Below are 21769 nucleotides of genomic sequence, written 5' to 3'. Positions count from 1 at the left end.
ATATTTGTTTGCCAGTACATCATATGCTTTTAACCCCTTCCCAACATCCCCGTAATAGTACGGTGGACGCCGGGTGTTTAACTATGGCGACCGCCTGGGAGTCGGGTGGCCGACATAGCTGCCGGGTGTCTACTGTTTTACACAGTAGGTGTCTACTTTTACACAGTAGACACCCAGCGTTAATGCCCCCGGTTGGTGTCCGCACCGATAGGGGGCATTAACCCCTCTAGCACCTCGTTCAAAGCTGACCAGGCACCATTTTGCCGGTGATAGCTGGCGCCTGGAGCATGCTCCAGGGTCAATGTCACGTTGGCATGACAGCCTGTCTGCAGTGATTTTTTTTGCAGGCTGCTCTTTGCAGACTGCAAAAGAAATTAGGATTCTTTGCAATGTTTCAAAACCCCTAGGGGATCTAATAAATGCAAACAATTTAAAAAAAAAAAGAAAAAGTAAAAAAAATTCAAATCACCCCCCTTTCCCTAGAACACATATAAAAGTAGTTAAATACTGTGAAACACATACATGTTAGGTATCCCTGTGTCCGAAAACGCCTGCTCTACAAATCTATAAAAATATTTTTCCTGTACGATAAACGCTGTAGCGCCAAACCACCGTTTTTTCACTGTTTTGCCTCTGATAAAAATTTGAATAAAAAATGATCAAAGCAATACCAATTCCCCAAAATGGTAGAACTAAAAAGTACACACAGCCCTGCAAAACCCTATACATCCCCGTTCATGTAAATATAAAGAAGTTACGGGTGTCAGAATATGGCGACTTTTAAAGAAAAAAAAAATTGGCACAGTTTTTGATTTTTGTTAAGGGGTTAAAATGTAAATAAAACCATATACATTTTGGTATCATTGGAATTGTACCGAAACATAGAATACAGGTGACATGTCATTTTGGCTGCATAGTGAATGCCATAAAAACGAATCCCATAAGAAAATCGCATAAATGCACTTTTTCCTAACAATCCCACCCCCCCATTCTGAATTTTTTTTTTCAGCTTCCCAGTACATTTTACAGAATAAATAATAGTAGCATCATGAAGAAAAATTTGTCCCGCAAACATTAAGACCTCATATGACTTTGAAAGCAGAGAAATAAAAAAGTTATGGGGTTTGGAAGGAGGGGAGTCAAAAACAAAAATCAAAAAATGCTGTTGGAGAGAAGGGGTTAAATATATTTTCTAAGAATGCAATGTAATGGGATAGAGAGACAAGAGCGAGATTGTTCTTTATTGTGGCCATAGGATACCCTGTGGTTTTGTCAACCTATGTTCTATGCACAGAATTCCCTTTTGAAGTGGTATGAAACACCCAAGGTTTATGGCTTTAATGGATTTCTATTATCAGTGAATATAAAAAAAACAAAAAACTTGAGTCTTCAGTAGTTGATACCTTTTTTAATGGCTAACTAATAATGATGACAGATTACAACATTTCGAAGCTCTCGGCTTCTTCAGGTTTATCTAAAAACAATTTCTGAAGGATGCATATTTATGTACAAAAGGACACTCAGGAATAGAATTCTAGGAGGGAGGGTGGAAGAAGGTTATTGGTACATAAAAATAAACAATTCATCAATTTACAATGTTTTTATCAGTTCAGAAAGTGTCTTTATGGCTGTCTCGGTTCAGTGATTTCTGTAGGATGCCATGAACCCATGTGACAGATTCATCCCTTTCTGCAATGTTTGAAGCAGGGTCATGCACTTGTACTCATAAATCCGTCTCTCTTTCCTTGATTTAAAATTTCCTCTTAAAACCAAAATTTTCATGTCATTGGTGATATTATGATCTTCATTGCTGAAATGTTTTGACACGGGAAGGTCCATTCTTTGTTCTCTAATTGTATGACGGTGTGAGTTCATCCGCATTCTAAGCTTCTGGCCAGTCTCTCCAATATACAGATTTTCAGTGGAACATTTGGTGCACATTATTAAATACACTACATTAGGTGTGTTACAGGTGAACGTACCTGGGATTTTATATTCCGTTGTAATTTGGTATCTCTATCCTGTCAGTGGTCAGTATGTGAGGGTAGGTTTTGCACCTTTTCTGTCTGCATAGAAATGTTCCAGTGTGAGTTGGAGGTGACAGTGAGCTGCTAACAACCATATTCCTGAGGTTTGGAGGCTGTCTGCAGCACAGGAGAGGGGGGTCTGGAAATAAGGATTTTAGATGGTCGTCTTTTTGCAGTAGTGGATGTAATTTGCGTGTGATTCCTCTAAGTATCTCCAGGTGTGGGTTATATGTGACGACCAGGGGCACCCGATTGTTTTCCTGTTTTGTATTGTATTTTAATATATCCGATCTTGGTATTCTGGTGGCCCTGGTGATTTGGTTTTCAACTGTACTTGGATGGTAACCCTGCCTCAAGAATGTGTTTTTGAGGCCTCCAAGGTGTTTGTCTCTATCTGCAGAGTCTGAACATATGCGATATCTGATGGCCTGGCTGTAGACAATGGAGTTCTTTATGTGTTTAGGATGAAAGCTATGCCATCTTAGGTAGGTAGGGCGGTCAATTGGTTTCCGATACAGCGATGTCTCAATCTTGTTGTCCTGTATCTTGATGACTGCGTCCAGGAAGTTTATTTCAGAGAAGGAGTAATTGAGCGTCAGGTTGATTGTGGGATGGAACTGGTTGAATTGTTCATGGAAGGTTTTCAGCTGTTGTTCAGACCCAGTCCAAATGATTAGGATATCGTCAATGAAACGGTAGTAGACCAGAGGCCTGGTGGTGCAGGTGGATAGAAAGTAACTCTCAAGCTTGGCCAGGAAGAGATTAGCGTACTGTGGCGCCATTTTACTCCCCATTGCGGCGCCAGTCTGCTGTAATCACTGAACTGAGACAGCCATAAAAGGCACGGTCTGAACTGATAAGAACATTGCAAACTGATGAATTGTTTATTTGTATGTACCAATAACCTTCTTCCACCCTCCCACTTAGAATTCTATTCCTGAGTGTCCTTCTGTACATAAATATGCAGCCTTCAGAAATTGTTTTTAGATATACATGAAGAAGAAGAAGCAGAGAGCTTTCAAACGTTGTAATCTGTCATCATTATTAGTTAGCCATTAAAAAAGGTATCAACTACTGAAGACTCTCAAGTTTTTTGTTTTTTTGTATTTCCTACCGACTGGCTAACACGGTACAAAACCAAATATTATCAGTGAAGTAAGTTAGGCATTAAAGTGTGGCGTTATAACTTCCAGACAAAGGAACGTCTTCCTGACATCAGAGGTCTGGAACGACCCAGCTTTTCCAGACAAGGAACAGGGTGCTGCTCATCTCATATTTTTGAAAGCTTCATGGAACCAGAAGAAATTTTTTTTTTTTCATTTTATCTATGTCAACCTTTGCTTGTCTTTTTATATAAGCACTGATCCCTTTATTTTTATATTGCGCCACAATATTTCACAGTGCTTTACAGACATTGTCAACCACGATCCCATATATGGATCACAATCCACATTCTCTATCAGTGTATCTTTATCGTGTGGGAGGAAAGCATCACAAACATGGGGAGAACATATAAACTGCTTGCAGATGTTGTCTTTGAACCTAGAACTCCAGTACTGCAAAGCAACAGTGTTAACCACTGAGCCACCAGGCTGTCCCTTTAGTATAAGTGGAAGATTGAGTGAGTGGAGTGAGTTAAAGAGATTCAATCATTAAAACTGCATTTTTTCCCCGCTAACACATAGGAATAGCCTTAGGAAATGCTATTCTTCTCCTACCTTTAGAGGTCTTCTCTGCGCCGCCTTTCCATAGATATCCCGGTTTTCATCTGTATGCAAATTATTTTTCTTGCAGCACTGGGGGCGGGCCCCAGCGCTCAAACAGCACTGGGTGTCCTCAGTGCTGCGAGAAAACTCTCCAGTGATGGGCTCTTCTTCCTCTTCGCGATGTGTTCTTCAGATGGCTTTTTCTGACTTTAAATGGGACGCGTCGGCAGCGCCGACTGCACATGCCTGCGGCCATTTTCTTGTGGCCACTTACACGAGCGTACTGTGTAAGCGGCCACAAGAAAATGGCCACAGGCATGGCAGAGTCGACTGCGCATGCGTCCCATTTGAAGTCAGAAGAAGCCATCTGAAGAACACATCGCGGAGAGGGCTTTCCAGAGAAAGAAGAGCCCATCGCTGGAGAGCTTTCTCACAACACTGGGGTCCGCCCCCAGTGCTGCAAGAAAAATCATTTGCATACCGATGAAGACCGGGATATCTATGAAATGTCGGCGCGGAGAAGACATCTAAAGGTAGGAGAATAATAGCATTTCTTAAGGCTATTCCTACATGTTAGCGAGGAAAAAATGCAGTTTTAATGATTGAATCCCTTTAACACCTGAGAGCTGCACCCAGGGTTGGACTGTCCCACCAGGGGACCGGTGAGTCCCCTGGTGGGTCTTGTGCATTTTTGGGGTCCTACCCGACCCCCACTGCTATTTTTATTTTTTATAGGCAGTAGGTGTGATAAAGCCCCCATTCACTTACCTTTCCCCTCTTCAGGCCAGGGACCCCGTACACTGCACATTACATCATTGCGACGTGATGTGCGATGCACAGGGCCCAGGCTGGTTGCAGGAAGAGAAAAGGCTGTGAGCAGGAGCAGGATGAGGTGAGTGATAAAGCTAGGTTCTCCCTGGTTTTGCAATACATTGTGCCACTGATCCGGTTCTGATACTAGTAGAGCAGAAAGCCATTATAAAAGCCATTGGAGATAAGGACATAGAGGGCTCATGCTTTAAAAATTAATCGATCCTGGACAACCCCTTTAAAGGGGCTCTATCGGCAAAATTTTGCTGTATGAGCCCCACATATGCGTGAATAGCCTTTAAAAAGGCTATTCAGGCACTACTAATCTTAAACCTCCATCCCGTTTTAAAATAAAACTATAAAAACATATGTGTAAATCATACCTGAACATGCACGGTGGGCGGTCGTGCACGATCCGACGTCATCTTCTTGCACGCCTACCTCTTCTTTCTTCTTGCAGTGGCGCCCTCAACGATAGCTTCAAATCCCGTGCCTGCGTAGTAGTGTTTCCCTCCGGAGCGCTACTGCGCAGGCTTTGGTGCCATTTTTAGCAATGGCACTTCGTGAGCGTACTGCGCATGCGCAGTACACTTGTGAAGTTGGAAGGGGAACTGAGCATCATGAGCGCCAAAGCCTGTGCAGTAGCGCTCTGGAGGGAAGCACTACTACACAGGCACGAGATTTGAAGCCATCACACCCAAAGAAGAGGACGCTGAAGGCGTGGAAGAGCCTGGACCAGAGTGCGTCGCTGCAAGAAGAAAGAAGAGGTAGGCGTGCCAGAAGATGACGTCGGATCGTGCACGACCGCCCACCGTGTACGTTCAGGTATGATTTACATATATGTTTTTATCATTTAATTTTCAAACGGGCAGGGGGTTTAAAATTGGATTAGTGGTGCCTGAATGGCCTTTTTAAAGGCTATTCACATATGTGGGGCTCATACAGCATAATTTTGCAGATAGAGCCACTTTAAGTACTACTACTTACACTACCACCAGGACACATGGCTTGTAGAATCCTTCCACACAGCACCAGGCCCGCTGTTCATCCATATCTGTCCCTCTTTCAGTCCTCTGAAAGTTGGAAGGAATCATCTACAGCTTATTTCAGGCAATAGTAGCTGCTTGGTAACACTACTATAGAACAGCTCTATACTTGAATTACAGAACCAGTGGCGCCATCTGGTGGCCAGGTCAGGATATTCTACAGCAGCCCTTCAGATAGTACCGGCTCAAGCTTACGGTCCTGCGTATTAATCCCGCCCTTCTTTTATTCACCAATCCCAACCTCTGCAGCCCGGAAGCGCTAGACTGAAGGCCAGGATAGGCCGAAACTACACTACCCACAATCCCCTTAAGTTGGTCCGGGCAGCTGTGTGGTGTGGGCGGAGCCGTGAGAGCAGGCTTGTGTAGTGTGTTTGCTATGTGTGGCGATTCATTGGTGTCTTCATGATGTATCTGCGCAGAGTCCTGATAGGTGGCTCTGCCGCCACCGCCGCTATCTTCGCCGCTGTAGCAGTTGGGAAAAACGGAAAAGATTCCACTTTGACGGCGCCGGCAACAACCGGGAGATGGGATCGAAACTGGGATCGGTGAGGATGCTTGTGCGCATGTGCGGCCGGCGCCACTACAGGATGTGTGTAATGCTGCTGGCCGCTTATACAGGGTCTGTGTGCAGACTGGGAGGTCACTGGTGCTATTAGTATTTATTATTATTATTTATTATTATTGATGCAGGGTTTGTACCAGAAGGTCATTATGGATTTATCATATACCTTCTGTATTCATTCATGTCAGTGGGCGAAACCTCTGCTTGCTGTCATTGAATGGGAACCCTAGTTGTGTATATCACGGGGAGACAATGAACATGTAACTGCGCCTATGGACCAAATGATGTAATAAATAAAGAAGACCAGCAGGGGTTTACAACGCTTTGTCAGATATGTCAATGGATTTAGGTAATCCCAATACCATTAACATATCCAATGAATATGGCTGCCATCATGGCACTACAAAGCACCCTTATTCTGATTATCTGGATTTGTATGTTGGCTCCATATAGAGTAGGTTGTAGAATATGTAGGTTTACAGACTCAACATTTTCAACAATTACAGAGGAACTTGTATATCCCCCCGCCAACTGATTACTCCAAACATGACTGGTTACATAGCAGACACTTGAATCCATCTTGTTAGACAGATTAGTCAAATGGTGACCCTTAACCCCTTCCCGACATCCACCGTAATAGTACAGCAGATGCTGGGTCTTTAAAGCTGGCATTCTACATCGGAAACCTGGCGTTAATGCAAGCCAGCACCCCCCTTCCCTCTCCTCCTCAAAAAATGGCCTCTGAAGCCCGTTCCTTTATCGTTGCAGGGGGTACCCCGTACCTTTATCAGCGCAGGCCACGAGGAGCGGACCTGTTTGTCTGACAGCCAGGAGCCTTATGAAGGCTCCCAGGTTTCTCATAGCATTATAGCTATATAACGAATCTTCCATAGACTGCAGTAGTGATGACTGTATACAGTCAAATGACTGCAGGTTCAATCACCTTCAGTGACTGCTGAAGGATCAAATAGTGGATGGGGAAGCAACAGTAACCTATAAGTAGCGCTTATGTACTAGGACCCTGTTAATGTTCACAGATGCATCTGAGACAAGCAGAACAGATATCAAAAGTAGAACTTCAAACTATGTGTGCTCATGTTATAGAATCAGTCCCATGAATGACCAGCCCGTACCGGTCAGTTGGCTATGTAGTACCACATAAGGTTATTTCACATAAATGGAAATGAAAAGTCCAGTTTGGCAAATTCTTATTTTTGTAAGAAGAGTCAGAACACTGTCCACAAGTCTATATACATGGTCCAGAATAGTTTCATTGACATTTAATGTGTATGGCCACCTTTAAAACCAACAGAATTGCAAACACAAGTCTGGACTATGGAATATGGATGAAGACTCAGGATCGGTACAAGATATTTATTGCAATTTTACTCTATCAGGTATTTTTCAATTGCTTTGGATGTGTCTTTTAATGAAGCACATGTATGTTATTTTATTATATTTTACAGTCGAGAGCCAATGTCTCTGGTGAATTTGAGCAAAATCAATGGAGAAACTGGAGAGGAGGAGCTCAATGCACAGCTGAATAAGCACAAGGCAAAAGCCACTCGTCACATCTTTCTTATAAGACATTCACAATACAAGCTGGATGGCAAGAGTGACGCGGATCGGGTTCTTACTTCTCTTGGTTAGTGGTTTTCTGAATTCTGACTAACCCTATCATGGTAAAAGATGTTCATAGGTGTCGGTAGAAGACACTAAAATAATGTATCAAAGAGAAATTAGAGCTATGATGTGGGCCAAATTGGAGTAAGAGGCCAAAACTATAAAGCACATCAGCGTCCATTTGATGGCTGGAAGCAAGGTGGGCAAGAAAGGAAAGTAGTAGTTATGTGACCCTTTTATACTGTTGGTTGTCACAGGTCGTGAGCAGGCTGAGCTAACTGGACAACGGCTGGCAAGCCTAGGACTGAAATACAGTCAAATTGTTCACTCGTCCATGACAAGAGCCAGAGAGACAACAGAAATCATCAGCAAATACCTGCCAGGTAAGAGGAGTAATATTGTCTCTTGTTAATACCACTTGCAATTGTAAATGTAGACCTGTTTTATATATATAGATGGATGGATAGATATATCTCTCATTTTTTTTATAAATTCTTTATTTATGAGTAATAAAATAAACAGAAGGAGAAAGAGAGCGTAACAACGTTCAATTGGGAATCCAAACAAGAGGGCCCAAAAATTACAACAATGGGCCAAGTACATAACAACGCTAAACACATAGTACAGTAACGGGGCCTCCCGCAAACAGACAAGCCGGGAGAGGCTCCAACACAGCCCTGAACAGGCAAGGGAGAGGGGAAAGAAAGGGATGGGAGAAAGCGGAGAAAGAGAAAAGGGAGGAAGGAGGGAAGAAACGAGCAGAGGGGAGGGGGATCCCTAGGTCCAGACCACGGATGGACCCTGAGCCAAGGTATAACCTCAGTCCATGATGTCCTTTTACTGCTGAGACTCCTGGAAAAGGATCCAGGGAGTCTAGGCTTTCATGAAGGCCTCATGAGAGTCCTGGAGAGACGCCGTGAGTTCCTCCATGGATTGGATATCCTCCACCTTACGGAGCCAGTGGCGAAGAGAGGGTGGATTGGGGGATTTCCAAAGAGCTGGTATGCAAGCCCTAGCTGCGTTAACCACAGTAGGCACGGAGGGAGATGTCCGAGAGGTGAAGCAAGAAGAAGGTCGGCGTGTTGGGAAGGGTAGTATGAAAGATTTGGGAGATTAGGCGGTGGACACCGTCCCAAAAATCTCTGAGCGCTGAACAGCTCCAGAACACATGAAGAAGCGTCCCTGCTTCCGAGCCACAGTGCCAGCAGAGTGGAGAGGAGGATGGGAAAAACCTGTGCAACTGGGATGGAACATGATACCATCTAGGGAGGATCTTGTAGCCCGCCTCCTGGTACTTACAAGCCATTGAGCTTTTGTGGGCGAGCTCCAAAATCCTAGCACAATCCGCGTCAGATAAGGACAAGTTGAGAACCGTTTCCCATTTACTGAGAAAGGAGGGTCTGTGGTCCAGAGTGGGGGAGACCAGTAGTGTGTAAAACTCCGAAAGGGAGTGACCTTTTCAAAGCCTGTAAGGGGTCTATCAAAATCAACAGAGTCGGACAGTGAAGAGAAGAAGTGGGAGAGCTGCAACACTTGCCACAGGCCTAAGGAAGGGAGGTCCGGGGTAGCAAGAAGGTTGCCGTGAGAGTGCCAGGCACCCCCAGAACAGAAGTGCATGGCTCTCTCCATATCTGTTGCACTCCAGCAGCGGAACAGACCAGGGGAGAGCCCTGCCGGGAAGGCAGGGTTACCCAGGATGGAAAACAGTGGAACGGAGAAGGGTAGAGGCAGTCCTTACAGAAGAGCGCTCTGAACACCTTAAGGGTAGGCCCAATAGTGGGATGAGAGCTCAAAGAAGGAGGACGAACAGAGTCCAGCTAGGGGAGAAGATGGGGGGGGGGGGGGTAAGGCTTGAAAAGGAGCCCTCTAGGGAGATCCACTACTTGAAGGGGGAGTGGCAGCACCAGTCCAGCATGTACTGTAATAAGGAGGCTTCGTAGTAGCGGCGAGGATCAGGAAGACCCAAGCCACCCCACTGCTTTGGTAGTGTCAGGGTGGAATGGGCTAACCTAGCCTGTTTGCCCTGCCAGACAAAGTGCACAAGGTCACTGTACATCAGTCTGAAAATGCTCGGAGGGATACGAATCGGCAGAGTCTGTAGTAAGTAGAGCAGTCTAGGCATAATGTTCATCTTATATATAGCACATCGGCCAAACCAGGTGTAAGTACCCACTGCCTCAGGTCGGAACGAACGGCTCGAAGTAGGGGCAGGTAATTCTTGGAGAAGAGCTTGCACGGATTGCTCGAGATCACCAAGATATTGAATGGTCGACCGAGACCATCGGAAGGGGAAATCAGAAGCAAGCGCGGACTGGAGGCCAAAAGGGAGAGAGATATCAAGCGCCTGAGACTTCTGAAAGTTTATTTTGAAGTTGGTGAGGCGGTTGAACTCATTAAGTTCGGACATCAGAACAGGGAGAGAGGAGACGGGTTTGTGAATAAAAAACAACAGATCATCCACGTAAGCCGCTATTTTGAGGTGATGATTCCCCATCTCGTGGCCCACTATAGCAGTATTGGCCCTGACTTTCCGCAATAGGGGCTCCAGGGTAAGTACGAAAATCAAGGGGGGAGAGGGCAACCCTGACGCGTGCCACTACTTATCGGGAAAGGGGAGGACAAAAACCCATTGACCTTGGTAGACGCTGAGGGGTTGGAGTAGAAGGAGGAGATCTAGGAGCGCATAACTGGGCCGAGGCCAACATGCTTAAGGGCCTCAAAAATGAAAGACCAACCGACCTGATCGAATGCCTTCTCCGCGCCAGTGGAGAGAAGACAGAGTGGGAGGTTCCGGGAGCGGGCAAAATGCACAGCATTAATAACCTTCACTGTGTTATCCCTTGCTTCTCGGGTGGGAATAAAACCAACTTGGTCAGAGTGCACCAGGTCAAGAAGAAGGGGAGCCAACCTATTGGCCAGAACCTTGGAAAAAAGCTTCAGGTCCACATTGAGGAGGGAAATAGGCCTGTAACTCGAGCATAGTGCAGGGTCCTTTCCCTCCTTGTGTATGACTGCAATGTGGGCTCTGGTCAAGTCCGGGGGAAGAGAGGTACCCTCAGACAAAGAATTAATGGCACGCGTCAGGGGGCCCAGCAAAACCGACGAGAACCTCTTGTTGTAGGAAGCAGGAAAGCCATCGGGGCCAGGGGCCTTACTGGGTTGCATCGTTTTAAGGGCTTACGCAACCTCCTCAGTGGTAACAGGTTCTTCCAACAAGGCTAGGGCTCCATCCGGAAGACTGGGTAGACCCGAGGACGTAAGGTAGTGTTTGATCGCCGGTAGGAGTGAGGAAGCCGAGGGAGACACGGAGGAAGAGGAGAGATTATACAACCGGTGGTAAAAGCTGGCAAACTCTTCTGCAATGTGATGCGGATCCTTAAGGCACACACCCGACGTTCCATTGACGGAGGGAACAAAATTGCGTGAACATTGCTCCCGGAGAGATCTGGCCAAGGTACGACTGCACTTGTTCCCAAATTCATAGAAATGGCGATGGACCCTAGCCAGAAGGCATCCGGTCCTAACATCGAGGCGATCCCGTAATTTCTTGCGAGCCAGGAGAATGTCAGAGCGAACGACTGCCGCGTGCGAGCGCTTGTGCGTCTGCTCCAAGGAGACCACATCAGCTATCAGAGCCGCGACTTCACGGGACTTATCTTTCTTCAGAAAGGTGCCATGCTGAACGAGACCCCCCCCCTCCCGATCACGCACTTGTGCTCGGCCCGGAGTGTAACAGGAGAGACATCGGTTGTGTCATTCTCCCGAAAGTGGAGATCGAGAGTGGACGAAACAGCTAGAGAAGTCGGAATATCCTGCAGGAACGATTCATCAAGGCGCCACTGCCAGGACCGAGGCCTCACAGCGGGGGACGCAAGTGCAGCATAGACCATTGCGTGATCTGCGAAGGTGATGGGGTCCATCACGGAGCAAGGGAACGTCTGCATGTCTGACAAAGAAGTAACCTGGAGTAGACGTCGCGGGGATGGGAGTAAAAGGAATAATCCCTAGCGTCTGGATGAACCGTGCGCCAAACGTCAATCAGCTGGTGAGGGTGGAGGAGCCTACGGACCCGGCAAAGCGCCCGGGCCGGTAGGTACGATAGGCCTCTGGAGATGTCGATTTGTTATATTTATCCGCGCTCCGTGGTCAAGAAGATATAAAGGTGATCAAATGATGGTTCTGTGTAAGCCTTTCAGTGTCGCCAATGTCTTGGCATGGTTTGGCATTTGTTCATGTGTTCAGTCTTTCTGAATTACCAGATACCAATTTTCTTTGAGCTTATAGGGAATTTTTAATCTTGATTTATTATTTCCCCACTGTTTTTCTTTGAGACACAAAAAAAAAGTTTAGTAAGCTAGCATAGGGAGAAGGAGTCGGATCTATCTGGTGCAGGCTTTCTTGTCCTATCACAAAACTGACTACAGTGAATGAGAGAAGTATTCCATACGGCAGGGTAACATTGATTTCTTAATTTTAGTGCAAATGAATTCCACAACCTTACTAGTAACTACACCTTGACCCCAGGGCCACAATATTGGGGGTTCAGTACAACTGTGCTGTTGGTTGTGAGTTTTAGTGACTTATAACATTAAGACCTAGAAATAATTTATTGTACTTAAATATTTTTGTTCTGTTCAATATCTGTAGGTGTAAAAAAATCTAGTTCTGATTTGCTTCGTGAAGGAGCTCCCATTCGACCAGATCCCCCTGTTTGTCACTGGAAGCCAGATGTCGAGGTGAGTGGTATCTTTCAGCTCTGTATGAGTAATGGTGACTTAACTGAACTACTACTGTTTCCACCATCTACTAGATCTGTCCCTGATATATCCATTGCAGTCTCAGGCCTTCTTATTACAGCCTCAGGGTTGTTTTTGACTCAGACCTTTCCTTCACCCCCATATTCAATCACTCGCACGCTCATGTCACCTCCACCTCAAACACATCTCCAGAATACACCCTTTCCTTACCAGAGATACATTAAAGACACTTAGTCTCTCTGATTCATTCTCGCCTTGACTACTGTAACTCCTTACTAATCAGTCTTCCCCTCACTAAACTCTCCCCTCTACAATATATTCTGAATGCAGCGTCCAGGCTCATCTATCAGGCTAGACGCTACAGCGATGCCTCGGGTCTGTGCCAGTCGCTACATTGGCTGCCTATTCATTATAGAATAAAATATAAAGTTATCACTCTCGTCCACAAGGCTCTCCATAATGCCGCACCTCCCTACATTTCCTTCCTCATCTCTGTCTACCACCTAACCCATGCTCTCCATTCACTCAATGACCTAACACTTACGTCCTCTATTATCAGAACAACCCACGCTCGTATACAAGACTTCTCCCGAGTTGCACCACTTCTCTGGAACGCGCTACCCTAGACAATCAGATTAACTCCCAATTTCTACAGCTTTAAAGAGGACCTTTCACCATTTTGCCCACAGGCAGTTCTATATACTGCCGGAAAGCTGACAGTGCACTGAGTTCAGCACACTGTCGGCTTTCCCGATCTGGGCCCAGTGTGAAGAGCTTACGGTCCCGGTCCCGTAGCTCTTCTATGGTCAGAAGGGCGTTTCTGACAGCCAGAGACGTCCTTCTTCACAGCACAGCCAATCGCGCTGTGCTGTGAGAGCCGGGAGGAACCCCCGCTACCTCATAGATTGTAAGCTCCTGCGAGCAGGGCCCTCAGTCCCATTGTGTGAAAAGACTATTTCTTTGTAATGTATCCTTCTGTCTGTATTTGAACCCTACAAATTGTACAGTGCTGCGGAATATGTTGGCACTATATAAATAAAATTTATTATTATTATTCTTTTAGGGTTATTTATATTGTAATCCCTGCTGCAGCTTCCTATTTACACCTCAGGGCAGACAAAGTACTGTGGACTAGCAAGGAGTCCATATGTTAATTTTTCCCCTAGCAATAATTCCAAATCCGGTGCGTGCCCTATTATTGCTCTGTACAATGGTGAGGTTGCATTGAGCTGTAATCCACTTTAGCGTCTTATCATATGACTGACCATGTCACTGTCTCCAGCAGTATTATGAGGATGGACCCCGTATTGAGGCTGCATTCAGGAATTACATTCACCGAGCAGAAGCAAAACAAGAGGAGGATAGTTATGAGATCATAATTTGCCATGCCAATGTTATACGCTACATCGTGTGCAGGTAATAAAACATCCAAGTCCATTTTATTTTGTTTCCTACTAATAAATTTACTTCCTTTACAGTTTTTAAAATATAAAATACTAACTGGATTACATGATGGTAGCGGGCCTTTCTGTACTGAATGCCTTAAACTGCCTGAATTGTTGTGCCTTTTATTTATTTTTATACCCCCTGGAAGACCTCCTTCTCCCCCCAAAAAAATGTCCTACTTACTCACAATAGTAGAAATTAAAAAGTTAATTTTTTCATAGAACTCCACCGATGGAAAAATAACCTAGGATGAATTTTTGGAATAAGTAAATTACGGTATATAAATTTAGTAGCACCGGCATGTCACTGATGCCACATGGTGAATGCTATAAAAAGATAAAACGGTATTCGCTATCTCTTCTCTCCATTGACATGTAATCTGCATGCCTCACTCTCATATTCCGCTCTTCTTGTCTCTATTTTTGCTCCTCAACACCCATCATCGCACTTCCCTTTTCTGTGTGCCGTACTGCACGTTGTGTAGGTATTGATTGACGCACTTCTTTGTTCATTAACTATACTCTCATTCTGTTTATAGTACTATGTTATTTCATACTCTATTCACTGTACTTTTCTATGTTTGCCATACGGTATATCGTTCAAAACTTAATAAAACTTGTTCAATTAAAAAAAAAATGGTATTCCCTAATTCCATGATGAAAATTAAAACATTAAAGTAATTTTTTATCAGGATTTAGATATTGAAAGCTTGATATACTTTACCTTGACCGTCTTTGTTCCTGCACAGGGCCTTACAGCTACCCCCTGAAGCCTGGCTTCGGATGTCGCTTAACAATGGCAGCATTACCTATATGGTGATCCGTCCCAATGGTAACGTCTCCTTGAGGATGCTTGGCGACTCTGGTTTTATGCCTCCAGAAAAAATCAGCCGAACATAAGAGACAGCCTGCTGTCGTTTCCAGCGTCTCACTGCCTGCCCTGAAGATACCTGGATGAGATCTAATGCTGCATTACTAGTAACCAGCGAGCCAGTCTCTGTGCCTTCTTCAGGACCACAAGCATTATACTGGGCCGTCCTGTAACTGGGAGACATGAAGAAACATGGGCACAATGGGCAGAGATTAGGCAAGGTCTTTGGTATTTTACGCAACAGGCTGCAGTTATACTTGTAAACCAGTAACATACGGGATGGAGAATTTTTTTTTTATATTAGTTTTTATTCTACAATCTTTTTGCATGCTATAGAATGAAGGATATGTTGACACGCTGTTTTTTTTAATGACTTTTTTTTCTTCATAATTGCAGGAAAATATCTTGTCATTTTTAGTGTACAGTGTTCTTTTGTAGAAGTGGCATCACATGGCCACAAGTGGATCTAGTACCAAGATCTTGTGACACAACTACAAGTCGCTGTGTAGCTCTAAGCTAAGGTCTGATGCACATTAATACATTGCTCAGACAACTGTATGGACACAGCCTGTACTCTAGTGTGCCTTTGACTTTCTATACGGGCATGAAGGTTATTTCTTGTAGGTTCAAAAAGTTCTGTGAAAAAACCCAAAACCTTGCAGTGTTCATTGCATGCTGCATTACTTCTACTGCAGAATATCCCACATAGGGAATGATGACCCCCAGGGCTGCTGTGTGTATGAGATATAGGTTGTACAGACTAGTAAAACATACAACTGATTTGCTCACCTCTACCCTGACTTACCTCAAGCAGATGACGCTTTTTTGCATGTTCTTATCAAATGCATTTTTATTAATTGGTGTTGGGGTTTTTTCCCCTTCTTAATTGCAAATTGTTACATTGAGATTTATCATATAAACCTTGACCACTTGTAATGTGTTTCAGTAGCTGTGAGAAACAAGACATTTGTTGCCAAATGTGAATATATTCATGAGTGAATTATCATTTCCTTTGAGGTTGTTCACAGAAACCTTTCCTTTTTATAGAATTATGTCTTATAAATCCTGAAACTCCTTTTCTTACTTGTTAATGAGGCTGAGGCCAAGGCAACACATCGCGAAAACGCTGCGCATAGTGTGGATGGGCTTCTGGCTAATGCAGTCCGTACATTGTAAAAACAAAATCTGCAGCAGAAATGCTCACTTATACCTATGGAATCCTTGCATCGTGCCTATAAGTATAACAAGGGCAGAAAGTCCACAGAGGAAAACTCTGCAGACTTTGTGGAAAAAACCAAACAAAAACGCAATGCATTTCCGCAGTGATTTGTTGTGTGGAGCCTTAACCTTAAGTCTGCTCTAGCAGATGAACTGATCCAAACATAAGCTGAGGAAGACTGCATCTACACCTCTGTATTAACCGTCCTTGTGAGCACTGTACATTAGATCCCATCAGGAATACAGAGGCTTAAAGGGGCTCTATCACTGAAAAAAAGTAATTTTTAACTAATCACATACTTGCATAGCCTTTAGAAAGGCTATTCCACACTTACCTTTTGTATGTAAATTGTCTCAGTAGATTCATATGCTAATTAGCCTTCTCCGTGCACCGTCTTCTGTATATACAGCTCAGGCTGCTGTTGACTCCTCCTGCCTGCTCTCATACACAGCATAGAGAGGAGCTGGCTGACAACTTCCTGTGCACGGAGGAGGCTAATTAGCATATCAATAAAAACAAACTTATTCAAAGGATGTGCTTAGCTAAAAATGACTTTTGCCAATGATAGAGCCCCATTAAAGGCTGCCTGGGTTTGATCTAAGAAATTAAACCAGCAGTAATGTGAATGTAGTTTTGTGTTGCATTCAGAACACTCTGTTGTACCTGTGATTGATCAGTATTTTTTGATGTAATACCTGGAGCCACTCACAGTTCTGGAAATCAGAGCGCCGTAGATCCATTTTGTGCTGTAAGCTCTTCAGAGTAGAGCTGTGAGTCGGTCTGGGGTGTTAATTCGCGGTTCTGGATGACACTTTAGAGACTAGGCCAAAAAGGAGCCATGGATTTAGTGCCAGCTGGATTGGTAATTCCATGTCCTAGAGGTTTTGACAGTATAACCTAAAATCCTTTCTGCTTAGTTCTGGTGACAGCCACTCTTGTTTGTACGGTATGTAGGAACTTGTCAGTGCCACTAGCAGATCTACTTATAGACTTAACTTTCACCCTATTCTTTTCCCTTCATGATTTGTAGCCTCATGGCTTGCAATGATTTGTAAACAGATTTTTTTTTTAAATAAAACGGTTTGTGTATTTTATGTCCTACTGTTTGATCATTCCTTATTTATAGCAACATATCTATTTCCCATGATGAAGCCTGTGGGGTGGGCAATGACATATAGTCTAATGCAAACAAACATATCCATTCTTTTTCCCTCTGTATAGGAAAGGAGATTAGAGTATGTTTTCCATGCAGTGTCATTCCCCAGCAAGCATACTGTGCATCTTAGAGGCAGCATGTGGACAAGGCTGCAGTGGCAAACTCACTATAAGTGGGAACATTTTTAAAATTGTCAAGGTCTGTATGAAGTTAAGGGGTACATCAGAAGCTACTTTAACCCCTTAATGATGTGACCAAAAACCACCTTAATTAGGACCCTTCACCACTTGGGGAACATGCGATTTTATATACCACTAGGAGGCTGACAGTGCACTATCGGCTTTCAGGTTCTGTGCCCAGCGCCGCACCTCCCATGAGGCGACCTGAAGCGACCGCTTCAGGCGGCACTATGCCAGGGCCCCAGGGAGGGCGGCATTTTTGCTTACCTAAGCCAGTCCAGGACAAGCTGTCCTGGACTGGCTTAGCACCGAGCGGTGGATTGGGGAGGCCACTGGAGCAGCGCTGCTCCAGCAGCCTCCCCTCATGCTCAGGCAGAGAGCAGGTCCTCTCCGTGTCTGCTCTCTGCCTGCGAACGCCACTAAGCCCCGCCCCTCTGCTTATCCCCTCCGCCTCGGGCGGAGAAAGGGGCAGGTTCACCCCTGTCTGTGCCCCCAGTGAAGAGCTATTGGTGCTGGGACCGTAGCTCTTCATCGTGAGAAGGGCATTTCTGACAGTCAGGAACGCCCTTCATCACAGTAGTGCCTATAGCGCTGTGTTGTGAGAGCAGGGAGGAACACCCCCCCCCCCCCCCCATTGTACTCAGCCATTGTCCAATCTGACAATGGCATTTTTCTTTTCAACATTTTTTTTCACCCTTTGACATAACATACTGTAAATAACGTACATTTATTCTATGTGTCAATACAATACCAGATTATATAGTTTGTGTTACTAATTTTGCAGAATAAAAATTCCATTTTTGGTAAATCTATTTTTGCATTTCCATCTTCTATTGAAGGAGATGGTTAAAGGGAGTCTATCGTTAGACCTATGCAATAAGCACATGTTGTAATAGCTTATAGAAAGGCTATTCTAGTCCTACCTTCCTTCTTCTGTTCCTGGTTTTTGAATAAAATGCTTTTAACTAATATGCAAATACAGCTCCCGGAACACAGGGGCCGTCGTGGCCTGCATTTTTGCCACCTCCTTGTCTCAGGTATGTCACTTCTTTGAAAATGAATCTTCTTCACTGCACTGCATAGGTGCATGCTCAGTGCTCCTTAAAACTACCAAGCATAGTGCGCCTGGGTGTTTTATAGGTGGGTGACAAGACATCATGTTGTACTATTACCTCATGGTAATAAGGCCCACACTTTCATTATAAGTCATGTGTGGGGAAGATGTTAAAACAAGTCTGCTTTGTATGTTTAACAAGAACTACAGACATTTCCAAGGTGGCACCGCATGAGTGGCAGCCTCGATACAGAACGCCAAGCTGAGTGCAAACTTTCTTTCCTTTTTCACTCTCTCTATGTTCAAGAATCCTCTACTCAAGTAACCTAGCACTATGAATTATCTAACTATAATCAAATGGAAGAACCTGCAGACTATTTTCTTTGTGTCTATTGTGGAAGATACCTGCTTGGCGGGGGTTTCCTGTGTACATGTGCCTTGTTTACTATCCCCGCCAAAGTCAATTGCCGGTTGGCAGCCATTTTTGGGAGGCCGCTCTTGTAGTTCAATACAGGAGCGTACTGCGCAGGCGTCAGAAGTTGGACGAGACGGAACACAGAAGAGGCGGGGTTGCAGCTGAAGATGGAGGCGGCGCTGGAGTGAGCTCTTGTGCAGCAGTGGGGACGCTCCCATCGCCATTTGAGCGCTGGGGCCCGCCCTCATTGCTGCGGAGAACTCATTAGCATACCGGTAAAACCCAGTATTTCTAAGGAGCAGCGGAGACCACGTCTAAATGTAAGAGGCGAACAGCCTTTCTTAAGGCTATTCTGACGTGGTAATTAGAAAAAAAAAAAAAAAATGTTGCTTTAGTGGTAGAATCCCTTTAAAGAGGACCTTTCATGGGTTTCGGCAAAGGCAATTCTATATACCGCTGGAAAGCCGACAATGCACTGAATTCAGCGCCCTGACGACTTTACAGCGGTATATAGAACTACCTTTGCCCAAACCCATGAAAGGTCCTCTTTAACATCGGATCCCAGAGAGGTGAGTAACAGTGTTTATTGTGTTCCCTCATCTCCCCTGGGGCTCCGAGTATTATACTCGGGGAAGTGAGGAGTCAAAGATGTCTGTGTTTCAAACTTTACAGAGTCAAGTCACAGCTGGAAGAAGTGGTCATGGCGGTCCAAAGGGAAGAGATGGGAAATGTAGGATTCGACCCCAGGACTGCAGCCCTAACCACTGAGCCAGCGTGTTGCCCCAGCATACTTTCAGTTATAAAACAACCTTTTACAGTTTAATATATGAAACTTGGAAATATCCAAGTCTGCTGATAAGTGAAGAAAACATTTTTCTTTTTTTCTACCTATTATAGAACGACAGGAGGGGGAATAGCATAAAGACTCAAAAGAGCACATAATAGGAGTGTAAATAGCAATCGTTTAACATCATGCTAACCTTGTAGATAAGAGGTTACTAGAACACAGAATAGGACCATACATCAATGAACTAGTCAGCAGTAGCCTCCACTTTCCATGGAGTTGGGTGTTAGTCCGAATATGGAGATGAAGATAATGTAAGCAAGAAGTCATATTGAAGATAAGGAGCAGGTGACTAGCTTAAGTGGAGAGGGGAACAGATCTTAAAAGGTATATTATAAAGTTTGTACTATTCATTAATAAAAATCTGTTTAATAACTGGAGGTATACCTTAGAGTGAAAGATGAATGAGTCTTAAATTTTCCTATGATGGATTAAAAAAAAAAAAAAAAAAAAAAAAGTAATTGAAGTGTGAACACATCCTTACCTTGAATATGTAGGTAGTAAGAAATACATATACAGTATGGGAGACAAACTATGCACATATGCTTTATTAACCAGTTGTTTTTTTGTTTTTTTTCTTTCATTTTTCTTTTAGAACAACAAATGTTTGACAATTTGGAAAAAAATAACAGCTGAGAACATATACTGAATCTGGCAGTCAGTTGGCACTAAGGTATAAATGCACAAAATTATAGAGTGAGATCACAAAACAATCACCACACACACCCCAACTGGATGCATCATATGGAATTGAAACTTGCAGGTTACGGCCAAGACCGCACAGAACCCTCCCCCCCAAAAAAAACAAACAAACAAAAAAAAAAACAACAGTGCTGCAGGAAAAACCAACATGTTTTTCCCCACATTGCTTTTCAGGTTTCCCTTGCGGACTTTCTGATTCATTTATACCTATAGGGAAACCACCGGTGTTTTCATAGGTATAATTAACACACTGCAATTTCCGAAACCACAATGGTTTTGGAAATCGCAGCTTGTTCACTGCATGTATTATTCTGTAATGTGTGGATGGGACTCGTTAGATTCCCATCCGCTTTGCAAAAAGGAAGGGGGGGGGGAAATGGCAGACTAAGCAGTTTATGTTCTGACTCTTCATTTCCTAGAAAAGCAGCAAGTACAAGGAAAATTCATTTCTCACAGGTGTGCATTTGGAAGACTGGTAAATAGGATTCCCTTCAAGCATAAGCTTTCAGTAGCCATTACTTAAGCTTTAAGACCAAGAAATATACATATTCCATTTAAACCCACTCAATAATAAAATATTTATTCTGTTTGACATTGTTTAGTAGTTTATTAAAAAAAACAACCCACACCTTTCCTTAAGCCTGTAATTTTTTTTTTTGTTGATTTGGAACATTCATTGTAGACAGATGACATATCCACATGAAAGAATTTTCAGTCCATGTTAAAGGGGTGTTCCCTCCTCAGACATATTTAGGACCTGTGAATATAACAACTCAGAATTATGGACAAAACACAAAGCTAATCCCCCGCTGGTTCCCACTTCCTGCTGCGGTGATGATCACTTAGTCAGTGACTGGCTGTAGCACATGTTCCTGTGTTGGCATGTCATCACTACAGCAAGAAGCAGAGACCAGTACTGGACCAGTTAAGTTGGCCATGTCCAAGAGATTGGCAGACTCCATGTTCTACAGATAAAATCTTTTAGTAGCATCTGCTGTTTATCATGGGTATGATCACCAGACACAAACAATGCCTAACAGATTGCACCAAATTTAGCTGGATCAGAGAAATTTCAGATGCTTAGAGAAATCTCAAATGTGTATGGCCAGCTTAAGCAGAATATGCCTTTTATTTTTATCTGAGCTGTTTAATACTTTTTGCCTGCAGATTTCTTCAAAATCAAAGGTTTCTTGGCAAGCTATACACAAGTTTAACCTTTAACAAGGTTAAAGTATCTGTCACTTGCAACAGTCAGCATTAATTTAAAGCAGTATACAGCTTAGGCTGGGTTCACACTACCGTCGGAGTGCGACAGCTAGTGTCTGTAGCTAATGTCCGCACAAGATTTTAGCA

The 21769-nt window shown here is 44.0% G+C and overlaps 1 protein-coding gene across 3 annotated transcripts; it reads left to right on the top strand.

Annotated features, from left to right (window-relative positions):
* The first annotated feature begins 5919 nt into the window (after positions 1-5919).
* On the top strand, positions 5920-21712 carry PGAM5 (PGAM family member 5, mitochondrial serine/threonine protein phosphatase). 3 transcript variants are annotated; one of them, XR_012716135.1, is made up of 7 exons: positions 5920-6134; positions 7618-7796; positions 8032-8157; positions 12422-12510; positions 13814-13947; positions 14726-15933; positions 21695-21712. XR_012716135.1 is itself a non-coding variant. In XM_075275239.1 (6 exons), the coding sequence occupies exons 1-6, from the start codon at positions 5992-5994 to the stop codon at positions 14874-14876; spliced, it is 819 nt and encodes a 272-aa protein (XP_075131340.1). In that variant the 5' UTR covers positions 5920-5991; the 3' UTR covers positions 14877-17089. The 3 variants fall into 3 exon arrangements, 2 of the variants coding, with proteins under 2 accessions (XP_075131340.1, XP_075131328.1); XM_075275239.1 differs by lacking the exon at positions 21695-21712 and having other exon boundaries at positions 13817-13947; positions 14726-17089; XM_075275227.1 differs by lacking the exon at positions 21695-21712 and having other exon boundaries at positions 14726-17089.
* The last annotated feature ends 57 nt before the right edge of the window (positions 21713-21769 follow it).

Source organism: Leptodactylus fuscus, chromosome 1 (genome assembly GCF_031893055.1).
Source record: "Leptodactylus fuscus isolate aLepFus1 chromosome 1, aLepFus1.hap2, whole genome shotgun sequence".
In the NCBI taxonomy this organism is placed as follows: Eukaryota; Metazoa; Chordata; class Amphibia; order Anura; family Leptodactylidae; genus Leptodactylus; species Leptodactylus fuscus.
This window is presented reverse-complemented; position numbering and strand designations above follow the sequence as displayed.

Excerpts from the sequence above, each read along its gene's own strand:
- PGAM5 (XM_075275227.1), top strand. The coding sequence starts at position 5,992 with ATGATGTATCTGCGCAGAGTCCTGATAGGTGGCTCTGCCGCCACCGCC. Across the intron at positions 6,135-7,617 it reads TGGGATCGAAACTGGGATCG|TCGAGAGCCAATGTCTCTGG; the intron begins GTGAGGATGCTT and ends TATATTTTACAG. Across the intron at positions 13,948-14,725 it reads ATACGCTACATCGTGTGCAG|GGCCTTACAGCTACCCCCTG; the intron begins GTAATAAAACAT and ends GTTCCTGCACAG.